Source organism: Chiloscyllium plagiosum, chromosome 36 (assembly GCF_004010195.1).
Source record: "Chiloscyllium plagiosum isolate BGI_BamShark_2017 chromosome 36, ASM401019v2, whole genome shotgun sequence".
NCBI lineage: Eukaryota > Metazoa > Chordata > Chondrichthyes > Orectolobiformes > Hemiscylliidae > Chiloscyllium > Chiloscyllium plagiosum.
Window position 1 is genome coordinate 17855951 of NC_057745.1, and position 18748 is coordinate 17874698.

General features: G+C 40.8%; 2 protein-coding genes across 4 annotated transcripts in view; one reads left to right on the forward strand and one right to left on the reverse strand.

Moving 5' to 3' along the window:
- Positions 1 to 3415, forward strand: part of myo1ea (myosin IEa) — a 157806-nt gene extending 154391 nt beyond the window's left edge. For 2 of the 3 annotated variants that reach the window (XM_043677436.1, XM_043677437.1), the window contains one exon: positions 1964 to 3414. In XM_043677436.1, the coding sequence (XP_043533371.1) occupies positions 1964 to 2040 (77 nt within the window). In that variant the 3' untranslated portion in view covers positions 2041 to 3414. Of the gene's footprint in view, positions 1 to 1963 lie in introns of all 3 variants that reach the window. The other variant, XM_043677435.1, reaches the window with a different exon arrangement.
- Positions 3416 to 7219: 3804 nt separating this feature from the next.
- ccnb2 (cyclin B2) lies at positions 7220 to 16933 on the reverse strand. The gene is made up of 9 exons (XM_043677438.1): positions 16719 to 16933; positions 14296 to 14412; positions 14056 to 14214; positions 13599 to 13787; positions 11681 to 11839; positions 9266 to 9499; positions 8986 to 9126; positions 7834 to 7944; positions 7220 to 7754 (listed from the first exon to the last, which is right to left on the reverse strand). Exons 1-9 carry the CDS (start codon positions 16740 to 16742, stop codon positions 7653 to 7655), a joined length of 1236 nt encoding a protein of 411 aa, XP_043533373.1. The 5' UTR covers positions 16743 to 16933; the 3' UTR covers positions 7220 to 7652.
- Between the last annotated feature and the right edge of the window lie 1815 nt (positions 16934 to 18748).

An 18748-nucleotide genomic window follows, 5' to 3' on the forward strand; every position in this document is an offset into this window, starting at 1 on the left:
CCTTCATAATTTTATATGTTTATACAAGATCCGCCCCCCTCATTCTTCTGAATTCCAATGACTATAATCCCAGTCTACTCAGCCTCTCCTCATAAGCCAATCCCCTCAACTCCGGAATCAACCTAGTGAACCTCCTCTGCACCCCCTCCAGTGCCAGTACATCCTTTCTTAATTAAGGAAACTAAATCTGCACACAGTACTCCAGGTCTGTCCTATCACCCTCACCTTGACCTTTTTCCACCTATCACATTTCCGACGCCCCTCCCGCAAGTCCCTCCTCCCTATCTTTTATCTTAGCCTGCTGGACAAACTTTCCTCATTCCTGAAGAAGGGCTAATGCCCGAAACGTCGATTCTCCTGTTCCCTAGATGCTGCCTGACCTGCTGCGCTTCTCCAGCAACACATTTCCGTCTCTGATCTCCAGCATCTGCAGACCTCATTTTCTCTCTAAATAGACAAGATCTTTTCCCTGCGTTGGGGGAGTGCAGAACTAGAGGGCATAAGTTTAGGGTGAGAGAGGAAAGGTTTAAAAGGGACCTAAGGGGGCAATGTTTTCACGCAAAGGGTGGTGCGTGTATGGAATGATCTGCTAGAGGAGGTGGTGGAGGTTGGTACAATTACAACATTTAAAAGTCATCTGGATGGGTATATGAATAGGAAGGGTTTAGAAGGATAATGGGCCAAGCACTGGCAAATGTGACTAGATTAATTTAGATTATCTGTTCGGCATGGACGAGTTGAACCAAAGGGTCTGTTTCTGTGATGTATTGTCTCTCTGACCATCCTTTGAGTGAACAAATCTTTCCTCATCAAAGTTCTAAATGTTCTACCTTGATTCCTGAGATGGTGACTCGTTGTTCTAGACTCCTCAACCAGGAAAAATATTCCGCCCTACCGCGCCTAGTCTGTGATCCCTTAAGTGTGAAAAGTGAAAATCCCGGTTATTTATGTGCAGGGTATCCTATTTAGAATATGCTTCACACAACATTTGATTAACTGCCAGACTCTGCTGTAAGCTTTACATTCCATCGGGAGAGCTTCCCTGCTCTTTGAATTCTGCCACAGAATAATTTCTGCCCACTCGAGAGAGTGGACAATACACAGTTTAATGTTTGATTCAACATTAACTAAGTTCCATGGATCAAATCGTTTGACATTCAAGGGGTGAAAACTTCTTGAGTTGTATAATTTGTTTCTGTTCCTCCATTTTCAGTGTCCCTCACTGTAACACTTACCACTTTGACCTGAGAATTGTAGATATGAGCCACACTCCATAACATAATCATCAGAGCAGTGTCTGGGGAATTTTGCACTGTCAAAAATGCTACCTTTCAAATGAGGCATTAAAATGAGGCTCCATCTGTCTTCTCAGACAAATATAAATCAGCCTTTGGCACTTTTCAAGGAAGAGCAGTGTTCCAGCCAACATTTATCCCTCAACTACCAACACAAAAAGAAAGATTAATTTGCTTATTCAACTCAGTGCGGTTTGTGAGATCTTGAATTATACAAATTAGCTTCCTCTCTTGTTCAGTGACTGTATTGAGTGTAAAGTAAAACATATTCTGAAAACAGTTATCTAGTTTTGTTGCACTTGCAAACCTGTTTTTTGCTGAGTGCAGGTGTGGCTCCATTCACATTACAAGGAGTATGGCTTGATTTAAGATTCTCCAATTCCAATCTCGTTGACAGTAGTTGTATGGTATGGTACTAAGTATGGTACCATATGGTACTAAATCTCACACTCAACAAAAGGTTGAGTGATTCCTTGTCGGACTCAGGTGAATCTCTCCATGAGTTTCTCTAACATACACAATCCCCATTTAATAGATCATAATTTCATTGATTGTGTACATTTTAATTTAATTAATGTTGCGCCATTTTAATTGACTTCTCAATCTTACAGGGGATGTTATGTCAAAATTCCTGACAATCTATCTAAATGCCTTGTTTCTATTTATAGATCCCTCAGGCTGGTGGATAGGAAGACTGCGAGGGAAACAGGGATTGTTCCCCAACAACTATGTTGCCAAGATATAATCCTCAGTTACTATCAAAATCTATCGTAAAACCAAATTGAAATATCGTGATTCTGCAGGTGATGTTTTGATGACTGGAGGCATACTGTATAGAAATCTTTCCAAATGTATAATTCTACAAATATTGGTAGTCTGGAGCTACACAACAGCTGGGATAGTACTGAAGGAATTGTAATTTATTGTATTTATATTTTTTTTTCCTCACAAATAAAGGTGTATAACTGGTAGTTTAGAGAGAATGTTGCATTTATCTTTGATGATAGATTCTGTGTATAGGTTTTATCATTCTTGCCTGAAGTGCCCTTTGTCATTCAATGCTTAGCAGACCCTCATATTTCTTAGTGATCTGCTCTTTCTTCAGGAATAATAGTGGTGAAAGGTGAAACCTCTTTATGAAGTGCATTCCAATTTGGGAAAAACACTGAACTTTGCTGCTGAGTCATGAAGGATGTTTGCATGTGACACCCAAAGAAAATAGTTTCAGCTTTCTACCAATCGCTATCGAGGTCCGTAGACTTCATTGGTGGTCAGTGTAAAGGTTAAGGGAGAAAGCGATCTTCTCAGTACTGTACAAATGTAACATTTGCATTTTAAAGTGCCTTTTAATTAAACACATAATGTGGCTGGTCCATATAAGTGCTGTATCTGATGTAAAGTTGAGGTAATAAGAGAAAATGTTCTAGTCCTTTTCCTTTACTGTACATTATGAAACTCTGAATAATCCTACAAACTGATGTCTAACAATTACATATTGTCATATTCTACTGCACTTACTCTGTAAGCTATAGGCCAGTGCTTACCAAATGTTTTTCCATTTTGAGGCTTGAAAATTGCCATGACCTCGCAGCGAGACCTGTGAGGAGGTTGGTCAGGGAGTCTATAAGATTGGCCAGAGAGAGCATCAGACTGGGGACACCACTGTTCTAGCTCAGTCAGAGCACCATGACAGTCAATACTGTTTGGAGCGTGTGATCCCTAAGTTTTAGCTCACAATCCCATTTGGGGTCCTGATCCCCCACTTTGGGAAATCCTTCTTTAGGCTATTCAGTTAGAATATAGAAGCACTGTCAAATGCTTACTGCTGCATTTTCTGTTTGGCCAGTGTATTAAATTTTATAAATATATATATGGACAAAATTTTAAATGTACTAGGATTACTGGATTGACATTAATAAATGTATTCAATAATACAGTATCTGGAACAATTGTGCTTTTTTTTTCCCCTCAATCTATAATAGAGTTGCTCAAACATGCTAATGATTTAAACAGATCTAAAAAAAGACTCGAGCTGTGAAACCTGTTCCTGCACCATTTCTCCCATCTGCTGTATGAATAATGCAAATTAGAAAACCACTCTAGGGCAGATAAACACTCAATGTTTGCAGGCTTTGCTTTTAGCTCATAACAGAAGCAAATAGCCATAGCATCACAGATGGTCCAGCTGTATAAGAGAACAAGACAGCGAGTGGAAGAGCAGTGGTGATAGGATTGTCCTTAGTTAAGTGAAGTCACCTGATGAAGGGGCTATGCTCAGAGAGCTTGTGATTTCAAATAAACCAGTTGGTCAGTAACCTGGTGTCATGTGACTTCTGACTTTGTCCAACACCAGCACCTTCACATGACTTAGCACAGTGCTAGTAATCTCAATCTCCAGCTTAATGTTCTAAGGATATGGTATTGAATCCCAAAATGGCAACTGGAAGGATGGAAGCCAGAACAATCTGGAATTGAAAGCTGGCACTATTGGCAATTATGTTTCATCATTAATCCCTTTTAGGGAGGAAGATTGGTCATCCTCATCTGGTCTGCATCTACCTCCAGACCTACAGCAAGGTGGTTAGCTCTGAGCTGCCCCAGCAAGTACAATTAGGAATGGACAATAACCTGGCCAGTGATTATCTACATCCCATGTAGAACTGTTTAAAAAAATCTCATGCTAATGATTCCAGAAGGAGTGGGCTATGATAACTGACTTGCACAGCAGGAAAGATGGCCCTAAAGGAATGGCTTCAGAGTCAGCCCCAGTACCCCAGGAATTTGGAGGGATAATACTTGTCCAAGCTGGATCAGTTATACTGAAACAGAACCACTTCATTATGGAATGTTTTGCTAGTGGTGTTGGGGAAAGGTTTGAACTCATTATGAAGGGACCAGAAGCCTCTAAGGCCACAACACCAGGATGTACAAAATACCAGGGGAAAGATAAATAACACTTGAATAGAGCAATAAGAGAATGAACAGCAAGCTAATGAGTGGAGTCTAATGAAGGAAGAAACCAAAACATTCTAAATTGAGGTTACCCTATGTGTGTATGTGAACATAGAATGAAGTAAATAAAAATTGAGTTGTGTACAGATTGCCTTGTGCATTTATTGTGGTGTAATAGTAACAGACCCAATTCAAGGGAGTACTGAATTGACTTAAATATTCCTCAACGGGCAGTAAAGATAGGAAAGGAACAAATGTGTTCCGTTTAAAAATTGTTTTCACTTCCTTCACTGGCATATGGTATTGTAATCTTGAAGCTGGTGAGGATGTGGTGCCAATCAAGTGGGTTACATTGTCCTGGATGGTGTTAAGCTCTAGTGTTGTTGGAACTGCACCCATACAGGTAAGTTGGAGCATTGCATCACACTGCTGACTTGAAGCTTGTACAAAAGTTAAAAATCACAACACTAGGTTTAGTCAAATAGGTTTATTTAAAAGCACTAGCTTGAGTGCTGCTCCTTCATCAGGTGGTTGTGGAGTAAAGATCAAGACAATGTCTGCATCCCAATCTTGGGTCAGACTGGTTCTATTTCCAAAGTGGAATTTACAAAATATTACAAATCAACTGCTTGTGGATCCATTCTATTCTGCTCAAAAAAGTGCATCTGCAGACAGTTGATTTGTAATATTTTGTAAATTCCACTTTGGAAATAGAACCAGTCTGACTCAAGGTTGGGACACCTTTAATGCATTGTCTGAGCTGAGATGTCACCTTTTGTTATAAAACCTTAAAGTCAATTCTCTAACAAGTAATTCTGGAATTTACACATGAACCAAAACCTGCAACCCAATCTAAAAAAGATGGAAAGACTTAACAAACCTGGCTTGTTCAACATCATTCCAGTTACATGACACTAAATCTTTTGCAACAGTGTTTTATGATTTGTACACTGCAACCAAAAACAGCAGCACTGAAAGCTGGTGCTTCCAAATGAAGCAGTTTGGCGATAACCTGCTGTTGAGAGATTTTTAAACTGTCTCCTTCAGTCCAACAACAGCTCCTCCACATTGTAGCTTATAGAGATTGTAACAGGAGTTGAGCTACCCCTTGTTAATTGTGGTTCACTTTCTGGTCCCAGGTCACCTAGCCTACCAGAGTCTACCACTGCACTACAAAAGCCCCTAGTTGGATGGTGTGCAACAACAAAAAACAAAAACTTGTCCAAACAATTGGTGTATGCTTGAACACAAGGTAAAAGAATATTTACCACTCTGCCGATCAAAAGATTGGAGTGAAAGCTCTACAACACACAATCCCACTCAGTTTATAGCTGGAAGCAAGTGTAACTTCGTAATTCACCATTACTTAAAAATAAACTCCATCTTTACCTGCAGTGGTAAAATGCAACAGGTCAGATGCCTCATCCCTCTTAAAGTATCCATTGGAGAATCTACCACTGAAAAACAGCTAACTTCTGGTCAATCACCCTGCAAACCTATTTAGCTGGACGCAGGAGGTCTACAGCACACAAGCACTACACCCTCCAGGCTGTGGTCTATACCAGTCAAAAGACCTCTCCTAATCCTATTTTCCAGGACTCAGCCTTTTATGCCAGAGCATCACAAATACTAAATACTCCTGCCTCTACACAGACAGCATGTAGTAGATCCCTATTAGTCTCTGGGTGAGAAAACCCAGTTGGTCATTGAACTTCCCAAAAAAAAAAAACACCAAAAAGCATTCCTGTCAGTCTACCCTGACTCAAATTTAAGTGGACCTTATATCAGGTCACTGCTCTACTCCAAGGAGGACCCTTGTTTGATTTAAATAGCAAGTTGCGATATTTGGTTTCAGAAGATTTGTCCAAACAAGTGGGTTTAGCACAGCAACAGTAGACCACAGGCACATCTTTGTTTAACACTGGCCTCTTACTGTTGTAATTGCTTTATGTTCATACATTTGAATTCTACTTATAGAAGGACATTTCTTTTAAAGGATTATGGAACTTGCTCCTTACACCAATTGGGAAGTAAAATGCAAGACTATTTAAGTAATAAAATAGTAATTACAGTAATTTTATTTAAATTTTGCATCAATTTTGTCAGGAAAAATGTTGAGACACAAGATTATGCCCATTGCATTGCAGTACAAGATCTCAAACCATATCAAGCAATATTACAGTCGAGTATCCAGTTTGGATGAAATATCATCTAGTACAAAAGAAAGACACTAGGCAGTGATTGTTAATGTTGTAACCCTAACAAAACTACATGTTGGTTACAGGAGTTTAAAGAGCTTTTGTTTTTAAAAAAAAGTTGCTTGAAGCAGTAGAACAATCTAGTAAAAACCTGAATAGTTTAATTTGTACAAATTTACTTTACCTTGACTGCACTAGCCCCTCCCACCCTCACCTCCATTCCAGTACATCCCAGATTGTGTTGTGTTTAGTGGATATTTTACATCGAATTAGTTAAGCAAATTACATTAAAGCTTTTTCCAGAGATTGCACACTTAGTGTAGAATTTAAAATTGGATCTTTAAATGCACTGAAGGGTCTGTTATACTTCCATTGTTACACCATGAAATGTTTGCCTATGCCATCAAATCACATGCATTCAAAAGTAACCAATGTTTTACTTGCATTGTACATTTGTGAACCTTAACTTGGCAGGAGCCTTGACCAAATGTTTCTCTTCCCTTTGTCCTATTGCTCCCACCCCAATGTTGTCACCTCTCTCAAATACTAACAGAATTCAGTACATTAGGCCCACATGACTCCATTTCAGGCACCCAGTAACAAATCTGGACATAAAGTGAACTAAAAACCTTCATCTATCCACTCCAGTAGCAAAATTGGGATTAGATCCCTAGCTTCACTAAACCCTGGCCTTAACTGACATGCTCACTTTTACAATGTTCAGAACAACTGGAGTGTGCACCAAAAGCAAGTCTTGAAGATAGAAAGCCAGTCTCAAGATGATCAGTGGATTTTTAATGAGAAAAAACCTACAGAAGCCATTTGCAGTGACAAAATGGCATAATTAAGATTAGACAGCAAAAAAAAAGTTAATATACATGAAAATCTAAAAAGACAAGGTTTGCAACCGGTCTGTGGAAGTACCACAAAACCGTCAGCTTCAGGAGGAGAGATCAGCTAGGACTTTACTCCCTCGAAACACAAGTTGGGATCAGAAGCATGCTGGAGTGAAACTCAGTTACTGCATCCTCACCTGGTGATTTTAAAAAAGTCCAAGGTTTTAAGTATGGATGTTTGCCCATTGGTGCAATGCCATATAGTTAATTGACAAACTGTCCAAAGGCTGGGCTAAGTGTAATAGCAGCAATTCTTCCATTTTTAAAAAAAACTGCAAAGTGCAATTATGTTCACATTACTTTTTGGAAGGTTACAGCAATGAAGAGGCCAATCCTTTGATTAATGCAGACTTCAGTTGAGGAATGGTGCTTATTTTCAATAGTTTAGGACTTGCATACTTATTCTTTATAGCCTAGAAAAAAAAACATGAAGTTTCATTAAACAGATGCCAACAAGATGCTCAAAACAGATTACACTAGATATTTACTTACAACATGCTTTGTCAGGCCTTCATTCATTTTCACTACATTCTTTGCCATGTGCTTCATAGTCAGGTGCAAGGCATCTTCGGTGTAGCCAGTGTAGTATTTTTGAACTGCTGTCTAAAGAAGAAAACAGATTTCAGGATAAGCCAGATGGTCACAGGTTAAGGTAATTTAAGAGTTTTGTTCAAATACAATATATTGTTAATGCAAAGACCTGGAGTGCAGGTGCATAGCCCCTTGAAAGGTAGAGACAGCTAGATTAGTGAAAGCTTGCCTTTAATTAGTCAGGGCATTGAATACAGGCATTGAGGGGATATGTTCCAGCTGTACAGGACATCGGTTAGGCCACTTTTGGAATACTACATGCAAATCTGGTCTCCCTCCTATAGGAAGGATGCTGTGAAACTTGAAAGGGTTCAGGAAAGATTGATTAAAAAAGGAGGATACTGCCAGGGTTGGAAGGTTTGAGCTAAGGGAGAGGCTGAATAGGCTACATTCCCTGGAGCATTAGAAGCTGAGGGGTGACCTTGTACAGGTTTGTAAAATCATGGGGGAAAATTGGATAGGAGTAAGTCTTTTTCTTGGAGTGGAGTCCCAAACTAGAGGGACTAGGTTTATTTTGGAGGGGCTGCATTTAAATAGGGATCTAAGGGGCAACTTTTTTGATGTAGGGGGTGATGTGTGTATGGAATGAGCTGCCACAGGAAATGGCGGAGGCTAGTACAATTACAACAACTTTTAAAAAGGCATCTGGATGGGTATATGAATGGGAAGGGTTTGGAGGGATATGGGCCAAGTGAGAAGAGATTTATCCAGGATATGTTTATATATTAAAACATATCCTGGTCAGCATGGACAAGTTGGTTTGAAGGGTATGTTTCCATACTATGGATCTAGGATTTGATAATCCAGGGACTGAGTCTCCAGGCAAGAGGGAATGGAAGGAAAATTGCAGCACTATTTAGTTCTAGAAAAGCCATGCTTAGCAGGTGGATTTAAACAGAGGTCAGTCATACTATCATGAGCATGTAAGGTGGTTGCTAAAATGTGGTGATGTTTTTGGTGTAATCAGTTCAATTCAACTGTTTGAAAATAAAACAGCATGTCCTACAAAAATGGTCAAGAAATTTAGGACTTAAAACAAATAGTTTTACCTACCCATTTACTTTGGTCCAAGACTTGAAAAGACAGGCAAAGTGCAGCTGCTGCAATTTCAGAAGGAGGTATGTGCACCATATTATAGTCTACGACTGTTAATTCCATTAGGTATTTTGCAAGAGTGTACTTCTCAGCATCAACCTGTTGTCAAGATGAAGATCACTAACTCAGTGGTGTTTAGAAGTAGTGAGGCAAAGTCAAGATTACAGATTTAGGCCACTCTTCAACATGAACCTCAAGCTCCAAAAATACCCTGCTATGTGACAGAAACCATACTTACATCGGTCTTTGAAGCTCGCCTCAGAAAATGCAGTGGTAGTGGGCGGCCCAATTTGAAGTCAAGTTCTTTAAGAATAAGTATTTCCATTTGACGGATCTGACTCTTAGTATAAGCATTGTCTGTGATGTAAACAAAGTCTCCGATAGCTGGTGGATACATTTCTTCATATTTCGAAGCTAGCAGCATGGCAGTCACAGCAACCAACTGGAGCTTTTTGCGGGAAACTGGCTGGCTCTGAAGTGAGGAACAGTTGCAATCTTATCATTTGGTAAAGACGATTTACAATGGAATAAAGCAATTTGCTTGGAGTGTTACCATTAAATACAAAATTTACCATCACAACTTAAGACACAGAATCACAAGGAGGCAGTTATCTGGCCAGCTGTTTGCACACTGACTCCCCAAAACAAGTGCATTACTCACTGCCATTCTCTCTCCTCCTCCATACTCTGACATCTGGATAGAGATTATCCAATGCCTCAATTGAACTTGCCTCCACCACACTTCCAGGCACAGCATTCTAGATGCTAACTCTGCACTTTGGATATGCTTCTTTATCAAGGCTTTGCTTAAAACTGAAATACCTTTTCTTGGTAAACTTTCTACTCTTATATAGTCCCCATCATCCTCAGTTTGCAATTCTCCATGTCTTGTCTGCTTCAATTCTGTACCAGAGGCCTGCTGAAAGGCCTTGTACACTACAACCACAGCTTAAAACCAGCCCTTGTGACCTTGAACTCCAACAAGTTACTCAACACTTTCCTTTTAGAAATCCATGCTAGTTTCCTAATCTACCCACCATTTGATAGTGGGTAATGTATCAGAAGGTTTCCCTACTGATTTGCAATTGCTGGGCTTATCTTTTACAACTTTTATAGTCTTTTAAAAGTTGTAAAATTCTCCAGCCTTAGGAAAGGATTACGTCTAGTGCTCATGCAATCCCCTTTCAATTCTAATATCTCATCAGATCCTAGTACCTTGACAATTTTATGTGGACAGGTCATTTAAAACCCATGAGCCCTAGAGTCAGTCTAGGAAGCATTTGAGGGGGTGGCAAGGAGAATGGGGAAGAGAGAAAAAAAGTAGACAAAGCATTCATTTAGTATCTCAGTCAAGCACACGACCTCCTCCATTTGGGGGAACCAACCACCTGCCTGGTTCCCCCTCATGAGATCATATTAGGCCTCAGGAATTTTACTTCTGTCTGAATTCTCTAGTATACCTCTTAACTCAAACTGTCTTCCTGAAACTGGCCATAAAGCAACAGAGTCTTCATTTCTATCATCCAGCAAACTCTGGATTGACTGGTCATACGTTTCCCATACAACAATACACCTGAACCATTGTCTTTGAAGGTAACCCGTTTAGTTAGCATCTCCTCCAGATGGAGTCCCAGGCATTTAAAGCCCTCCTTGCACCATCTTTTCAGCCATGCTTACAGTTCAGAGTTGTGGAGTGCAGTCCAAAGATTACTGCAATGGATGTGCTGTTAGTTATTTTGCTGAAAGCACTTCCTGTGCATGGTCATCTCCAGCTTTGCTAGCTTCCCAAATGTTTGGGATTCTACTTGACCAACCTACACCATGTGTTGAAAACTTTTTGTCCTAAACTATAGTGACATTAAGGTCACTGCTTAGTAATATTCCTTACATTAGGAGTGTTTCACTTATTCCTATTTAATTCCCTTCTTTCAAAAATTGAAAGCCTAAAAATCAAGCTCACTTCCCTTAACACCCAAAAAAAGTGAAGTCACAAGTCAGTCTGCCTGAAGCTGTATATAAGGCTGAGGTTGAAGCTGACAAACTCAAGGGAAGAACTTTATTACAAGAAAGTCTTCCATTTGCAAATCTATTATGGGAGTGATATTGGAAACATTTCCATACAAAAGTAAGAACATGACTTTATGGGCAGTATGGTGGCTCAGGGGTTGGCACTACTGGCTCAGCACCAGGCACCCAGGTTTGATTCCAGCCTCAGGTGACTGGAGTTTGCACATTCGCGCAGTGTCTGTGGGGGTTTCCTCTGGTTACCTCCCACAACAAGGTGTGCAGGTTAGGTGGAAGGGCCACACTAAAGGTTGTCCATAGTGTAGGTTAGATGCATTAAATCAGGGGTTTAAAAACTGATTAAGAGGGTTGGGAAAATGGGCCAAATTGCCTGTTTCCACACTTAGTGATTTTGATTTGATCACCAATTACTCAAAATATCAATTGCGCCTTCAGAGTTAAGGGGCATGAAGAGACCCACTTTTAGGGAGTTGCTCTCAACTTACCCAGGACATTATAGATTTGTGGCTGACATCATTTTCTTGATTGAGGAGTTAAGTTTGCAGTGGAAAATACAACAAGCCTCCACATAATTACAGTTTAGGTTACAGATACTAAAGACTTTTGGCATGGTCACAAAAGTACTTGCCTGCAGGAAACGATCCATGATAGCTAATGTCATGTAGAGAGTTTCTTGCAGCAGGCGGAATTTGGAGTGAACTTGAATTAGCCAGTCAACCAGAATTGCACGCATACGTTCATTTATCTCTTGCCCCTCAAGGTAATGTGGTCTGATTGCTTGCTCCATCTGTTGGAAAACAAAAAGCAGTGTTATCCCAAGCATTTTCATGGCTAAAGGTCACCAATTTTAGCTCAATGCTGAATGCTTGTTGCAGTACATGCAACAAGTTATACTTTCCTGACCAGAGGGAAGGCAATGCTGAAAATATTAAGATTGTGGCCAGTGAATCAAGCAGCATTGAATAGATTTGTCCCTTGGTCAGTGTTCCATATGAATGCAGTTCTAAATAAACTGCAGTGGCTGCACACTGAATCAAATTGTTCAAGGTTGACCTTTCTACAGGCAAATTTAAAGCCACTATCTGAAGAACAAACTCCATTAAAGATTCCAGGAATTCATTCAATACAAGCTGACAGGGGACATCACGCTAAAGGTGGCAGAAGATGATTCTTTGGATTCAGGGATTTTGAGTGGAAGAGGGCAGGAAGATTGAGCATGTTTAAAAAAAACCAAGAAATGGATCAGTCAGAAGTTCTGTCCAGTGGGTGGAGGAATCAGAGGAACCTCTGCATTTGTAATGAGGGTAGTCCTGTGGATGTTGTCTATTGGACGGAGAAAGCATTTAAAATGGTCATTTGGTAGCTTGGTTAGCAAATTACATGGGTGATGGGTCTTGACAGCATTGTTTAGAGGCTGGCGAGAGATGGATTAGAGGACAAGTATAAAATGGGCATTTCTCAGATTGGAGAAGTGTCAAAAATTGCCATTCTCCAGGGCTTGGTATGTTGTATAAATCTGAAAAAGCAGTTTGGAAATGGGAGTGGAGGGCAAAAAATCTAAGTTTTCAGATGAAGCCAAGCTAGGGAGAATCAGGAATTGCAAGGATGATAGAAGGACATTGACAAGTCAGCCAAACAGGCAGGCACCAGGCAGATGAATTAATGCAGAGAAAAGAAAGGGGATGCATTTCTGATAGAAGAAACAGAATGCTGGCTCTAAATGAGCCAACTTGAGGGGTTTACAGGAGCAGAAGGACATTAGGGTCCATGTGCATAATTCTCATGGAGGTGTCCAGAGAGAATTTTAGTTAATATGGGCTTTCAGGACCCTTGGGTTTAAGAAAGTATAAAACAGCCAAAAAGTAGAGATACCTTTACAAAAACATTGGTCAGACCACATTTGGAATGTGTTCAGTTCTGGAAACTTCATTTAAGGATGCACGGTAAAACCCTGGACAAAATGAATAAAGGAGATTGCTAGTGCTACCAGTCATGAGGAATTTTAGATAAGAAAGAATGAAGAATGAACCCTTGGAGAGAAGGTAAAGAGGTCATGTGAAAAAGATGAACAATTTTGACTGGGTAAAGGAGAATATCCTATTTCCAACTAGTTGGTTGGGTGAACAGCAGGGGTCAAATTTCAAGATAGTCATTAAGGAGAACAGAGTTAAAATGAGAGAGATGCAAGACCAGGATATAAATTTTGAAATTTGAATTTAGAGGGTAGAGATATGCAACTAGTCCTACTCTCCAGCCGGAGCATATAACTTAACAGTTTCACAAGAGGACTTGTTGTACTGAACATTAAAAAAAAAACATTTTCCTCCACAGCTGCCAAGTTTCTCCAGCACTCTTCAGATAACCAACATCTGTAGCATTTTACCTCAATTCAGAGCAACTCCTAGATGACAAGTACCTGCAAGTCCTTTCAGAACACTCAGATTTAGGGTCAATATTCTTTTAGATCAAAGAACTGAGAAAGTTAAACCAAGAGCAACTACATTGATCAAGCTGTGGTACTGAAGCTAGTTTCAGAGTTTACTTGCCTCTAGCTGCCGCAGATATTTGTAGATGTCTTTTATATACTGGCTACACATTTGAGGATTATCACTATCTTGTGCATCAATATCTTCCACCTTCAATATGGCTTCAGAGAAAGCTTGACAAAGGTCTTCCTCTTTCATAGAAGAATCTTCTGTCATTGAGACATCCATTGGAGTTGGAGACACAGGGGCCTTTTAACAAAAAAAAAAAGGCCATTGAAAGTAAATTTGAAGTTGAGAATTTTTTTTTTAAAAAACATACGAGTGTTGAATGCATACCCGTGGAACAGGCTCCTCAACCACTGGCTTTATATTCTGAACTGCTTGCTTTAACCCACGAGTCACTATTGGAGTTGGAGACACAGGGGCCTTTTAACAAAAAAAAAAGGCCATTGAAAGTAAATTTGAAGTTGAGAATTTTTTTTTTTAAAAAAAAAGCATACGAGTGTTGAATGCATACCCGTGGAACAGGCTCCTCAACCACTGGCTTTATATTCTGAACTGCTTGCTTTAACCCACGAGTCACTGGCTTCACTTCTTGAGCCACTGGTTTTGGCAAAGCTTTTCCCTTTGGCTTGGATACCACTGGTTTAGAAACCATATTAGTCATTTGTTTTTTCTGCAGTAGAGCATAAACATAATTAGTGTCTCAACAAAATTGAGAAAGATAATCTTCAGTCTTTAAGAGGAGTGCCTTTACCTGCTCTGCACGAGTCATAACACGATTTGCCAAGTCTCCCAAAGCTGGCCTTCGGACAGCTGCAGTCACCTTTGCTGTTGGCTTGACTGGTTCAATATTTTCCAAGTTTCGATGAGCCTAGATAGGGGGAAGGTAATTTAAATATCAGCTAAAGAAAGAAAAAGCCATGAAGTTAGAATCTGCATCCCTCAGACTAAAAACAAACTCAGCTCAGTCTTAAGTACGACCTTTGCACATTTCCCCCATCACACTAATCTGAATAGGTGCACTGCAATGGGTGGAAAGGAATACTTAGCTGTTTTTAGTTGCACTCTTACTCAGCTGTTGGTTGTATTCACAATATTTCTGTAATTCCCTCCCTCCCCAAACCAGTGCCTCACCTTCTCCCCCAGCAAGAATTCCACTCATCTTGATTTGATCAATTGTCACATGTACTGTGACAGTGAAAAAGCCTTGTTTTGCATACTATCCAGTCAAATCATAACCTTACACCAGGTACTAGACCAGGGCAGAATATAGGGTTACAGCTAGAAGAGAAAGATCAACTAATAAATGAGCTATAAAAAGTTTTCATGTAACATCTGGGGATTTTAAGGGTTAAGGCTTCAATCTCATTTTGAATTGAATTGATTTAGTCAGTTTATCTGGTGGGACCATCAGATACCTCAAGAGGTCAGTGCACCAGAAGCAGCCTGGCAATTCAATTACCCATGTCACCTTAAACTATGCTCTTCAGAGATAGAGAACCATCTACTTCAGCTGCTCTTAATACTTCATCCAGACCCAGAATCAAGGATGAAAAAGCCTACTGGAAGGGAGTACATAGCTGACAGATTGAAAAAGAATACAGACACTTTCACTGTGCATATCCAAGTGCTGGTTAGGGCAATCAAGGGCAAAACCTCAAGAATTCAAGCAGGGGATCTGGCAAAGACATTAATAGGTAGAGATAAAAGGGCAATGACTCAAGGACAAGAATGTATCTTCTACAGCCATTTGGTAGCAGAGCAACCAGGTTTTTTTGCTTTTCCAAAACAAAAACAAACAGAGGGGCTTGGGTCTCAACATGGACAGTACAGTGACTCAGTGCTGAGCACTGCTCAGTCACAGCACCAACCACCATGTTTGATGCCAGCTTCAGGAGACTGGTGTGTGTACATTCTCCCCATCTGTATAGATTTCTTCTCAATGCTCCAGTAACCTCCCACAATCCAAAGGTGTACAGGTTAGGTGAATTGCCCATGCTAAATTAGTGTTCAGAGGGGTATAGGTTTGATGCTTTAGTCAGGGATAAATGTAGAGCAATAGAGTAGGGGAATGAGTCTGGGTGGATTACTCAGAGGATTGGTGTGGACTTGTTGGGCTGAATGGCCTATTTCCACACCATAGGGATTCTATGATTGCAGCCCAAGAACATTTAGTATCAACCAGCCAGATAAAAAAACTGCAGGTGATGGAATCCAAAGTAGACAAGCAAGAGGAACACAGCAAGCCAGGCATCAGCAAGAAGGGTTAAAGCAGAAACATTGGCTTCTCCACCTCCTGATGTTGCCTGACTTGCTGTGTTCCTTCAGCCTCCTGCAGATCTACAGGCACAGCATCATACTGCAGTTATGAAAGGGTATGAATACTCAAATGAAGGAAAGGTTCAGCAAACTAATAGGTGAACGTTTGAAAGCAGACATAGCGGTTCTGGTAGACTGCTACCCTCCTATATTAGGGATAGATTGAAGATTTCGTCTCTTACGAGGTGGTATTGTAGTAAGTGAGACTAAGAATAGGGACATAATTTTAGAACATGTTTTGTGGGGAGTGTGTGTAGGAGGCAAGAACAGCCCAGAAAGATTAAAGACAAGGAGTCAAGGCAGAAGTTAAACGGGAAAAAACCTTCACTAAAATAAAGGAGAGAACGTTTAGTGTCAATAGGGAAAAGAGGAGTTGTGTTAGACAGTATAACAAGACCCGTTTGATCAAGGATCGGTGGAGATATTTTAATCCAGTATTTAGAAACGGCAACACCAGCAGATCACAGCATAACTGAAGTGGTTGGGAGCGGAGCAGAGAAGTGGGTCAACTCAATTAAGGTTTAGGTAAAGGGTTTGAAAGTGAAATAAAAAAAAAGGGGAAGAACAGCACGGCAAGTTTGGCTCATGGGTAAACAATTTTTTAAAAAACCTTTCAGGTGTGCAAATGCAAGTCTCGAGAAAACAAGCCAATTAGAACTTTTAAAACAGGTCAACTCACCCAAGATTTTTCTTTGAGCAAATTGGCTACAATGAGAAGTTTTCCCCACAAAGAAGGAAATAAAGAGAGACACAAATGGTCGGGAGAAAAATTCAATGTTAAATATTCAGGGTTGGGAAATTGGACCATGTGCTGCTTTCTCCCACAGCGAGAGTGAAATTGCACTGACTGTAACTTACAACATTGCGGCGGGTGAGAGCCATCGTCGTCAAAACTGGAGACCTCTCCGGGCTTCGGCGGGGCGAGGGAAGGATGCTCCGGCGAAGGAAAAGCACTACTCGGTCCCTGAAGCTGCACGGGAACCCCCCTCTGCAGCGAGAGCCTTACTGGCGGCTGGTACCGGGACTAAGCGCTGCACTAGTTCCGGGATTTCTCAAAAGGATACACTTCACTCCCCGCGAATCTTTCAAATATTGTTTCTCCCCCTCTGATTGGCCAAAACTGGGCAGGGCGCTCTCCGCTCATTGGCTACCCGCCTCACTTCTGGAATGCGTTCCTATGGAGATGCCTCGTTTAGAATCAGATCCTTTAAATAATTTGCATAAACGTCACTCAATTTCGCAAAAGGCATTTGTCTGGACGTAGATTCATAGCACGGAAACAGACCCCTTCCGTCCAACCCGTCCATGCCGACCAGATATCCCAAACTAACCTAGTCCCATCTGCCAGCACCCGGCCCATATGTCACCAAACCCTTCCTATTCATATACCCATCCAGATGCCTTTTAAATGTTGCAATTGTGTCAGCCTCTGCAACTTCCTCTGGCAGCTCATTCCATACCACCTTCTGTGTGAAAAAGTTGCCACCGAGGGATCCTTTTATATCTTTCCCCTGTCACCAATGCCAGGAAAAAGACCTTGTCTATATATCCTATCCATACCCCTCATGATTTTATAAACCTCTATAAGGTCACCCCTCAGCTTCAGACGCTCCAGGGAAAACAGCCCCAGCCTTTTCAGCCTCTCCCTGTAGCTCAAATCCTCCAACCCTGGCAACATCCTTCTAAAACTTTTCTGAACTCTTTCAAGTTTCACAACATTCTTCCGATAGGCACACAATATTCCAACAGTGGCCTAACCAATGTCCGTACAGCCACAACATGACCTCCCAACCCCTATATTCAATACTCTGACCAATAAAAGAAAGCATACCAAACACCTTCTTCACTATCCTATCTACCTGCGACTCTACTTTCAAGGAGCTATGAACCTGCACTCCAAACTCTCTTTGTTCAGCACCACTCCCTAGGACCTTACCATTAAGTGTGTAAGTCCTGTTAAGATTTGCTTTTCCAAAATGCAGCACCTCACATTCTATCTAAATTAAACTCCATCTGCCACTGGCCATTTGCCCATGGGCCATCTCCCATTGGCCCATCTGATCAAGATCCTGTGTACCCTGAGGTAACCTTCTTCGCTATCCACTACACCTCCAATTTTGGTGTCAAACTCCAGTCTTCCAGCACCACACCAGTGACTATTGATGATACAAATATCTCAGCAAGGGGCCCAGCAATCACTTCCCTAGCTTCCCACAGTGTCCTAGAGTACATTTGATCAGGTCCTGTGGATTTATCTTGAAATTTATGCATTTCAAGACACCAGCACCTCCTCCTCTGTAATATGGACATTTTTCAAGATGTTACAATCTATTTCCCCACATTCTATATCTTCCATGTCCTTCTCCACTGTAAACACTGATGCAAAATATGTGTTTAGTATCTCCTTCATCACCTGCGGTTCCACACAAAGGATGCCTTGCTGATATTTGTGGGGCCCTATTTTCTCCCTAGTTACTATTTTGTTCTTAATGTATTTGTAAAATCTCTTTGGATTCTCCTTAACCCTATTTGCCAAAGATAGCTTATGTCCCCTTTTTGCCCTCCTGATTTCTCTCTTAAGTATACTCCTACTTTAGGGTGTAGGTTTGCTCGCTAAGCTGTAGGTTTGATATCCAGACGTTTCATTACCTGGCTAGGTAACCTCATCAACCTCCAAGTGAGGCGAAGCTGTTGTCTCCTGCTTTCTATTTATATCTTTCTCCTGGATGGTGTTCCTGGGGTTTGTGGTGATGTCATTTCCTGTTCGTTTTCTGAAGGGTTGATAGATGGTATCTAGATCTATGTGTTTGTTTATGGCGTTGTGGTTGGAGTGCCAGGCCTCTAGGAATTCTTTGGCATGTCTTTGCTTAGCCTGTCCCAGGATAGAT